General features: G+C 47.3%; 1 protein-coding gene and 1 long non-coding RNA gene across 8 annotated transcripts in view; one reads left to right on the plus strand and one right to left on the minus strand.

The window, feature by feature from the left end:
- LOC134480878 (uncharacterized) overlaps nucleotides 1-1,098 on the minus strand; it is a 25,378-nt gene extending 24,280 nt beyond the window's left edge. Inside the window, exons 1-2 of the long non-coding RNA XR_010055813.1 lie at nucleotides 918-1,098; nucleotides 131-355 (exon numbers count right to left, since the gene is read on the minus strand). This is a non-coding gene — a long non-coding RNA (uncharacterized LOC134480878). The remainder of the gene's footprint in view (nucleotides 1-130; nucleotides 356-917) is intronic.
- Nucleotides 216-9,233, plus strand: Tmem106a (transmembrane protein 106A). 7 transcript variants are annotated; one of them, XM_063268744.1, is made up of 9 exons: nucleotides 216-323; nucleotides 621-699; nucleotides 1,510-1,736; nucleotides 2,224-2,287; nucleotides 3,625-3,778; nucleotides 5,955-6,095; nucleotides 6,200-6,243; nucleotides 7,413-7,466; nucleotides 7,824-9,233. In XM_063268744.1, the coding sequence occupies exons 3-9, from the start codon at nucleotides 1,529-1,531 to the stop codon at nucleotides 7,942-7,944; spliced, it is 786 nt and encodes a 261-aa protein (XP_063124814.1). In that variant the 5' UTR covers nucleotides 216-323; nucleotides 621-699; nucleotides 1,510-1,528; the 3' UTR covers nucleotides 7,945-9,233. The 7 variants fall into 7 exon arrangements, with proteins under 7 accessions (XP_063124814.1, XP_008766200.1, XP_038941550.1 ...); XM_008767978.3 differs by having other exon boundaries at nucleotides 226-323; nucleotides 581-699; nucleotides 7,864-9,233; XM_063268741.1 differs by having other exon boundaries at nucleotides 248-323; nucleotides 7,864-9,233.
- The last annotated feature ends 490 nt before the right edge of the window (nucleotides 9,234-9,723 follow it).

The raw sequence follows: 9,723 nt of genomic DNA on the forward strand, positions 1-9,723 counted from the left end.
CCACCTGTAAAGAGATCCGATGCCCTCTTCTGGTGTGTCTGAAGACAGCTACAGTGTACTCATATAATAAATGAATAAATCTTTAAAAAAAAAAAAAGAATTGTGAATACAAGTTCTTTGAAACTCTTACCTGGACTAGTTTTGGTCCTTGTGATAGCAGCATTTGTCCTGGAAGCCGGAAGCGTCTTCCGGCAGCGTATGCCGCCGCTCAGAAGGAGGGGGCGGGGCCGAGGGGCGGGGCCGAGCCTGGCTCGGACTCTGAGCCTGTGATAAACGTGCTGCTCCCGCAGTTTCGATTATGCTGAGGGCGTTGTCAACTTCTGGTAAGGCGTCCCCAGGACCCCATCTTTTTTCCCTTTACAAAGCAAGAATCCAGAGATGTTTGGACTTTCTTGGCGCCCAAAACATAGTCCCCAAATTTGACTAACGGCCAGTGTGGTGGGATTTAAATCCTTCCTCCGTGAAGTCCTACCTTTCCTTCCTTGCCCACCATAGCAGAGTCTCCTAGTAAAGAGGGGACTTGACCCTCCCGGTAGGCAAGAGTCCCTACTCCCTACCTTCGGCACATTCACTCTCTCAGGTCTCTCTAAAGGGAGCTGATGGCCTCCACCCTACCCTAGAGGCCCTTCTCCCAAAGGAGCATTCCAGAAAACCCAATCTTGCTGCCGAGAAGAGCCTGGAATCCTTGATCTAAATCAGGTGAGTGAGGGTCTTTATTTTAGCCCAGGAAGACCTGAATGTGACCTAATGAGCTACCACTTCATCCCAGCCCCTACTCCTCAGGGTTTCGGGGGAAAGTTCAGATTTAACCTTGACCTTTCCTAATGAAGAACAGACTCCCAAGATCTCAGAAAGCAATGCAGATCTAGGCTCCCTCCCAGTCCAGTTTCACAGGGTTTCTTAGCCACAGTTCTCACCTCTTAAGAAACCCTACTTTTCCAGCCGGACTCCCGAATGGGAGCTGCCTTCCACACTCCCAAGCGGACTTCAGGCATATCTTCCCTGGTGCTCTGAGATTTCTACAGAGTAATCACTTGATTAGGAAAGACAAAAGGACCCTTAGCGACTGCTATGGTTCCTGCTCCTAGTCCTACTCAGCTTCCCTTTCTTGGAAATAAATAACAGCTCAGCTTTTCCTGGTTTAAAGAAAAATTATACATTCACTTACAGAAGTCCCTTAAATTGAAATAACTTCTGCTTTTTTTTTTTTTTTTTGGTTTTCTCTGAATTGAACTCTTTAAAAAAAAAATAAAAAAAAAATAAAAAAAAAAAAAAGCGGGATTGGGGATTTAGCTCAGTGGTAGAGAGCTTGCCTAGAAAGCGCAAGGCCCTGGGTTCGGTCTCCGAAAAAAGAAAAAAAAAAAAAGCCTCAGGGCACCGCCCAAACCTTTCTTCCCTAAGCAAAAGCTTGCTTAGAGAATGATAGGGCTTCTTGCCAATCTTAAAACCTTAAAAGCTGGCATCCATGCTAATAGGCTGAGAGCTCTGAAACCTTGTTTTATTTCTTAGTGAAAAATCCCACTGAACTATGGGTAAGGCATTCTCCCAGCTCACCTCTCAGAAGGATGAGGACAAGTCTATCCTACCTGATAACCCCGCCATGGCCAGCAAGGCTGCCAACTACTTCAGCACTGGTAACAGAAAACCATCACACTCCTGTGTGCCTTGTGAAAAGGCTGCGAGTACCAGCTTTGTGACTTGTCCTACCTGCCAAGGCAATGGGGAGATCCCCCAAGGTGAGTAGCCCAAGGCTCTGGAAATATCCTAGAAACCAGGGAGTGAGCAGACCTGCCCCTCTGAAGCTCCTGGAGTAGAGAGACCTCACCTGCTGAGTCTGAGGCTGACCAAGAAAAAATATCCAGGCTGTGCCGTGGTTCTGTTCCTCAGCTTCTAGCGGAAAGTGGCTTGTTTGTTTGTTCCTCGAGCCAGTGTCTTGGGGTTTAGGAAGTTAAAAATGACCTCAACAAAGGAATGGGACACCTCTGACTTTCCTAGTGACTCAGTGTTTCTTCATACCTGGTAATGGCAGTCACATTCCTCTTTGAGCTGAAAGCTAGGGGGTCAACTTCAATGTTGATGGTGTTCTCAAGCCTGCTGTGGGACAGAGGCATCGTGTTCTGCCACTGCTAGATGGGATAGAGGGATACTCGGGGGAGGCTGGCATAGGACATATTTGTCACAGGCACTTCTTGGCATTCTCTCTCACTCTCTTTCCCTCTGCAGAGCTAGAGAAGCAGCTGGTGGCCCTCATCCCTTATGGAGACCAAAGGCTGAAGCCCAGACGCACGTGAGCTTTATATATCCTTAGGGGCTGCCTCACCTGTCTCTCCTCTTTTGATCTGACTTTTCCTCCCATTGGTTTTCATCTAGAAGCCTGCGTCCCATTATGCTCAAATTTATATGAATGTGTTTCCAAGGATCGTCCTTGGTTAAGAATGATCGTATTAGCGACTGGGATTGTAGCTCACTGATAGTGTGTTTGCTTAGCCAGTATGCAAGAGGCCACAGGTTTGATCTTTAGCAATAAATACATGTCATAGTTTTGCTAATAAACTTTATTTCATAATGTAGGCAACATATTGGAATATCATACCCCATAAATATGTACACTTACATGTCAGTCAAAATATAACAAAAAATAAGGCAGCATAGATTATAGTAGGTATAAGTTAAGGCCATTTCATGGCTGTGTGAATCCTTCCACGAGAGAACCAATCCCCCTGGTCGCCGCTCCCTTTGCTATTGCAGTGTAGATCTTCCGTTCTTCCTAAGAGAGATTGAAAACCAGCTGCTCAGATCTCTTCTGGAACAGTTTGGAACCTCAGAAGCAGCCCTGGGCTTCAGTCTGGTGCCCATGATTCTGCATGTGGTCAGCATCCATTAAACATAAATCAGTGTCACCCCCTCCAAAGACCCTCAGCTTCCACCTGAGAGCTGTTGCACACCTCCTCCCCCGCCACTGCAAAAAAAGTCGAAACTATCCCGAGAGATAGCTCAGCAGGTAGAGGTGCTTGCCCCCAAGCCTGATGACCTGAGTTCAAACTCCAGGCCTCACATGGTATGAGCGAACTAACGCCCACAAGCATCCCTCTGTGATAAAACTAGAAACAAGGAGTGTCCCTCATAAAATGCTGAGTTCTGTCTCTTTTAATTCATATCTCCGATTGAACAGCGTGCACAAAAGGTATCCCATTCAAAGTTTTGACTTTAATTAAATATTAAAACTCAGAGCTCTCAAATAATCATGGACCAGCTCCCAGTAGTGATAGTAGCATTCATTGAGATCCTGCTGTGCGCCAGGAACAGGGGATTAGTAATTTTTTTTCCTCCGTTGACCATAGGAAATTCTGTGAAACAGATACAATTATCTCCACTTTATCCTGGGCTTTGAAGAGGTTAAGTAGTGTCACTTGCGTCGTGTCCATGGGGATAGAGAGCTGGGAGTGGAAGCCAGGTTGTTCCAATCCCGTGCTAAACCACAGCTAGAGTGCTAAGAGTGCCGTTGCCAGCTATGTGCAAGAGAAACCCAGTTGTCTGGAGAGGGGGAAGAGGGGACTGAATCCCCTCCAAGTTTCCTTGGTGTTCATATTTCCCTCGTGGGGGTGGTGGTATGCTTTCCCACAGGAAGCTCTCTGTGTTCCTGGCCGTGACCATCTGCCTGCTGATTTTCTCCCTCACCATCTTTTTCCTGTATCCACGGAACATTGTTGTGCATCCTGTAGGCCTCAACTCCTCTACAGTCGCCTTCGATGAAACTCATGTACAGCTCAACATGACGGTATGTGGTAGCTGCTCCCCGTTCCACCCCCACTTTCTTCCCCCCAAACACCTCTGTGTAGCCTATGGTGTGGGTACCAAGGATCTTGTGGCATGCAGAAGATTCCAAGGCAACATGAGTCCCGTAGTAGATTGTATGGCATTGGGACTCCAAACAGTGGAGAATCAGAATCTGGGCCAGATCGATCACAGGGAAGAATAGAGAAAAAAAAAATGGTGAGAAATAGAGCAGGGTAAAACTGGATACTGGAGGGGTGGAGAAATGGTTTGGCAATTAAGACCTCTGGCAGTTCTTCCAGAGGATCCAGGTTCAGTTCCCAGCACTCATGAGGCAGCTCACACTGCCTGTAATCCAGTTCCAAGTGATTTGACATCCTCACACAGAAACTCGTGCAGGCAAAACACCAAGGCACATAAAAATTATTTTAAAATCTGGCCAGGTGGTGGGGGTGCACACCTTTAATCCGAGCAGTCAGGAGACAGAGAAAGGCAGATCTCTGTGAGTTCAAGGCTAGCCTGGTCTACAAGAGTGAGTTCCATGACAGTCAGGGCTATAACAGAAAAACCTTGTCTTAACACACACACACACACACACACACACACACACACACACACATTCGTGGATCCTGAGCCAGCAACTTTAATGAGTAGGTTCTCACTGTGTTGCCTAAGTTGAGTCTTAAATTCCTGGGCTCAAGTGACCCTCTCAGTCTCCAGAATAACTGGAACTGTAGGGGTGCACCACAGAACCCAACCCAGTCACTCCTGAAAAGTGACCTTTGCCTTTAAGAGCCTTCAGAGTCCTTTGTACCTGAGGCCAAAAAAGGGTAGGATGGGACTCAGGCCAAAGAGACAGGCTGCTGCTTGTCTTCTCCCTTCCATGGGGAGCCATCGTCACCGTTTCTTCTCTGAAGTGGAAAGTCAAGGATTCTTTGGGAAGTGGTTGCATGTCGTGTGAAGGAACATTTGGTTAAAGTGGACACAGATGTAAAAGGCTAAGGCAGACTCATGAAGGGACGTTTCACTGAAGCAGACACAGGAGAGAGGGTGTTCTGCTAAAGCAAGCATGTGAAAGGACACATGATGAACTATCCTTTGCTAACAACACTCATGCGTTGGTCCGCCTTACGTTGCATAGTTGAACTGCATTTGTCAGGACACCATACATAGAAATGGACCAAAAAACTTTCTGGTGGTGTGCTGCAGTTTCTGGCCACTTCAAGGACTCGGGCTGATTAGATACACGAACTAAAGGAAGAGACATGGGGAACACATGATGTTTGGAAAGAGTATAAATAGGACTCCACGGAATGACAGAGGCCGAGCTTCGTTTGCTGGTACAGCTAGCTGTGCGAGGCTTGTGGGTCTCATATCTACGCTAATTTTTGTTTCTCTGGAAGAGGCATGGCCGGGAACTTCTCCTGGTGTTCCAGTTGGTCCATCCTACTGACTTGAGCCAAGGCTCAGGCCTGGCTGTCTTGCTAAGTCATGTCACTGCTGTTGCTAACTCTACCAAACTGGACTGCTGGTGTATCCGTGAGGTGTTTGCGAGTGGATCGAGCTGCTGCTGACCTGTGAACTGAACTGCTGGCTTCTAGGCAACACAGATGGGAGTTGCTCCAAAGAACCTTTCTAAACAGGTCCACTCCCCGTATCCTTTTCTGGTTGCTCCGTATCCTTTCTTTTCCACTACCTCTCTGGTGGATGGTGGGCTACAAGGGAAGTTAAAGCCATCATTAAAAATAAGTTTTGAGGGCTGGAGCGATGGCTCAGTGGTTAAGAGCACTGACTGCTCTCCCAGAGGTCCTGAGTTCAATTCCCAGCAACCACATGGTGGCTCACAACCATCTGTAATGACATCTGATGCTCTCTTCTGGTGTGTCTGAAGACAGTGACAGTGTATTCACATACATCAAATAAATAAAATTAAAAAAAAAAAGTTTTAGGGCTGGAGAGATGGCTCAGCAGTTAAGAGCACCCGACCGCTCTTCCAGAGGTCATGAGTTCAATTCCCAGCAACCACATGGTGGCTCACAACCATCTGTAAAGAGATCCGATGCCCTCTTCTGGTGTATCTGAAGACAGCTATAGTGTACTTATATATAATAAATAAATAAATCTTAAAAAAAAAGTTTTGAAAAAATTAAGATTACACTTCTCCTTGCTGTCATCTCCAGAATGTCCTGAACATCACCAACAGCAACTTCTATCCCGTCACAGTGACACAGCTGACGGCCGAGGTGCTCCACCAGACCTCTGTGGTAGGCCAGGTTACCAGCAGTCTCCGCCTGCACATTGGCCCTTTAGCCAGTAAGCAGGTAATTTCCCTCTTCCTGGCCAGCCCTACACACGGGCGTGTAATGTGGTACTGGAGAGGGGGCAGCCTCAGATGCAGCTCACCTTGTGCCTCTTTGGTTGACAGATGCCTTACGAAGTTGCCAGCAGGATTTTGGATGAAAACACATAGTGAGTATCCCTTAGTCTCCTCTCTTCCTATCCTTTCTTGGTTTAAAAACCCAGTTAATATTAAGCGAAGGGCTGGTGAGGTAAAGGTGTTTGCCACCGTGACGTGAGTTTAATCTTCTAGCTTTGCATGATAGGAAGAGAAAGAGAACCCACTCCCACAATTGTCCTTTGATATCCACACTTATGCCATTACTTGAGTGTGCCTACACTCAATGTTTTTGTTGTTGTTGTTTTTGTTTTTTGAGACAAGGTTTCTCTGTGTAGCCCTGGCTGTCTTGGAACTTACTCTTTTTTTTTTTTTTAAAGATTTATTTATTTATTATATATAAGTACACTGTAGCTGTCTTCAGACACACCAGAAGAGGGCATCATTACAGATGGTTGTGAGCCACCATGTGGTTGCTGGGATTTGAACTCAGGACCTCTGGAAGAACATTCAGTGTTCTTTTTTTTTTTTTTCCCCGGAGCTGGGGACCGAACCCAGGGCCTTGCACTTGCTAGGCAAGCGCTCTACCACTGAGCTAAATCCCCAACCCCACATTCAGTGTTCTTAACCACTGAGCCATCTCTCCAGCCTGGAACTTACTCTTTAGACCAGGCTGACCTCAAACTCAGAGATCTGCCTGCCTCTGCCTCCAAAATGGTTGGATTAAAGGTGCAAGCCACCACCACCCAGCTACTAAATGTATTTTTAAAATTTAAAAGTCTCCACTTTATGATTCCTGGTTTCCTGGTTGCTTCAGACTCAGGAACCTGCCTCAGGACTGCCCTCTTGTGGCTAGGACTGCAATGTGCAAGGGTAAAAGTCCACACAGCCTTTTCCTGTTGGACGTGGATTAGAATAGGGTGGACTTTTGTTAATCTTTATGGGAGTTGGACTCTTTGAATCTCTGTAGAAGAATAATATCTAGTTTTCTGCCAAGGGAGAGGTCAGCATGTGCCTGGGCCAGGAACATGGATGGCCAGGCTCATCCTAGAGTCTAAGGGCTAAGGGTGACATCTGAGAGGCTCCTGGTGGGAGGCAAGAAAATGTGTGCATTGTAACTTGTAAGTCAGTCCCCTCTTTGAGTTTCCTGACCCCCATCTGCTCACTGTAAAACAAAGCTCAGTGTCTCATCTCTTCTGTCTGTCTGCCTGTCTCTCTTTCTGTCTCTCTCTCTCTCTCTCAGCAAAATCTGTACATGGCCGAAAATCAGAGTCCACCATATCCTTGTGAATATCCAGTAAGTATGCTGTGGAATTCCTATGTCCCCACTCCCACTTCAGTCTCGCCTTAGCTGTATTTCACCAAGTAGAGAAAGAGCCCTGGTAGCTGATATCATGAGTCTGTGTTAGCTCCGGAGATTAGCAAGTCCTAGGGCCTGTTCCGGATCTTACTTATCTTATACAGATCCTGCTCATGCACCCTGTCTGGAGCTTCCAGAACACAGGTGAGGCAGCTGCCTCAGTGTCCTGGCAGAGCAGGGAGCAGAAGGAAGTGGGAGGAAGATCTTAGGAAACCAGCCTCACACACTCTGTAGAACCAGGCCAAAGCTATGCTTTCCCTCCAGACTTTACAACAAGCCCTACTTCCCCTCCAGGGGTGCTCTGACCTGCTCCTACCTGACCCATCCACAACAGCTACCCTTCGAGAGCTTCGAATATGTGGACTGCAGAGAAAACATGTCAATGCCCCATCTGGAGCTCCCTCGCCCAGCCTGATCTGTCTGCTGCCCTTCTACACCAGGCACCTGCAAGCGGGTCTGCAGCTCCGCTCCATGGAGCTCTAGGAAAGTAGTGACTGTGTTGAAGGAAACGTCCTGCTTTTGTCTGTGCCTTCCCCTAACACCCTCAGCGCATGGAGCTCCTGTAACAATGTCCTAGTTCCTGAGTCCTCAGATCCCCAGGAATCACTTGTGATGAGTGTCATCGTGCAGACAGGATGTTATGTCATCGTGGTTTGTGTGTGGAAGAATGGCTAACTTGACATTGTCTTGGGACTGAGCATGTTGGTTACCCAGCTCCACCCGGGTGGGTCTTCAGTTGGAATGTAGTTCTAGCTACACTTCACAACATGGATGGATCTTTTTCAAGTTTTCCTCTCAGTAATAAGTGGCTTTCCGGACATCCAGTGCTGTGTCCGCGGTCGTCTTAGGTGACTATAAATGTTCTCCTGTGCTGTTCTGCTTTGGCCATTTGATAATGATGGTGATGGCCTGGTTCTCTCAGTGAAAGGTGGACAGTATGGTCCTCATCCTTCCTGGTTCAGGACACTGTCCCTGGTTTCTAGGAAGGCAGATTACAGCATCTAAACCTCTCTGTAGAACAGCTCTAATGCTGTCTTCACAGCAGAAGCCAAGTAGCTGAGGGGGAGCCATCTGGTCTACCTTAGAGCAAAGGCAGAGCCATTTGAGGTAGTCTTTATTAAAGGAAAATGTCTAAGCCTGTGTGAGTGGACACAGGACAGGCAGTTGAGTAGGCCCAGGGGCTCTGTTCAGAAAGCCTGAAGGACATAAGCTATTGATATCAGGCCAACGCTGTGGGGCTCTCGTATATTCTCTGCACCAGGCCCACTCGGTTCCCGAGGCCTCTGCCGTCCTCTGGGATGTGACTGTGAAGAGTGACAGATTCACCAGATTTTTTCCTTCCTTGCCCGTCACTACACTGGAGCCAAGCCACAGGTAACTCCCAGTTTTTTACTGAACCCCAGGTAGAGATGTCTGTGTTGTGGGAGAGCAGAAACATGTGTTCTCTGAAGCCATCCTTTGCTGGCGAAAGGCCACGTGGTTGGGGAAGTAAGGCTGAATTTGAAGTAAGGATGCAAGGAAACGATGGTGCCAGTACTGTCCAACTAGCCTGGGGATACAAGGAGGGAGAGGAAGTCTGTTGTCACCGAGCTTTCCCTCCTGGGTAGCCAGGGTTAAGATGTACCAACAAAACTGAGATCGAAGTGTATAAACCAACAAATGTAAAAGATTTCTAACAATAAATTGTTATTTAGCCATGCTGAAGGGAAAGAGCTATTCCTGGACAGAGAAGTGAGGGGTGCTGGTGTTTCACATCCCACCAAGTATTTGATTTTGTATGTGGAGTTTATGCACACGTGTGTGGAGGTCAAAGCACATCCTTGGGTGTTCTTCCTTGGGTACTTTTTTTTTTTTACTGTATTTTATTTTGAGACAGAGTCTCACTGGGTAGCCCTGGCTGTCCTGGAACTCACTATGTAGACCAGGCTAGCCTCAAACTTACAGAGATCTGCCTGCCTCTACCTCTCAGGCTGGGACTGTGTCCCTGTGCCAGGCACTATGTTTATGAACAGTCCCATTCCAGGGTAGCTAGTTACATCCGACTCCCTAGTGCTAGGGTAGGGAGCATGCACCAGCAAGCCCAGCTTTCCTTACATGATGTCTCAGTTAGGGTTTTATTCCTGCAACAAAAACACCATGACCAATTGCTTTATTTGGCTTACACTTCCAGATCACAATTCATCTTGGAAGCAGG

Source organism: Rattus norvegicus, chromosome 10 (assembly GCF_036323735.1).
Source record: "Rattus norvegicus strain BN/NHsdMcwi chromosome 10, GRCr8, whole genome shotgun sequence".
Classification (NCBI taxonomy): Eukaryota; Metazoa; Chordata; class Mammalia; order Rodentia; family Muridae; genus Rattus; species Rattus norvegicus.

What these genes read in the sequence shown, in the direction of transcription:
- Tmem106a (XM_008767978.3), top strand. Translation starts at nt 1,529, where the DNA reads ATGGGTAAGGCATTCTCCCAGCTCACCTCTCAGAAGGATGAGGACAAG. An exon ending in AGGCTGAAGCCCAGACGCAC is followed by an intron (nt 2,288 to 3,624) that starts GTGAGCTTTATA and finishes GCTTTCCCACAG; the next exon opens with GAAGCTCTCTGTGTTCCTGG. An exon ending in GCCCTTTAGCCAGTAAGCAG is followed by an intron (nt 6,096 to 6,199) that starts GTAATTTCCCTC and finishes TTTGGTTGACAG; the next exon opens with ATGCCTTACGAAGTTGCCAG.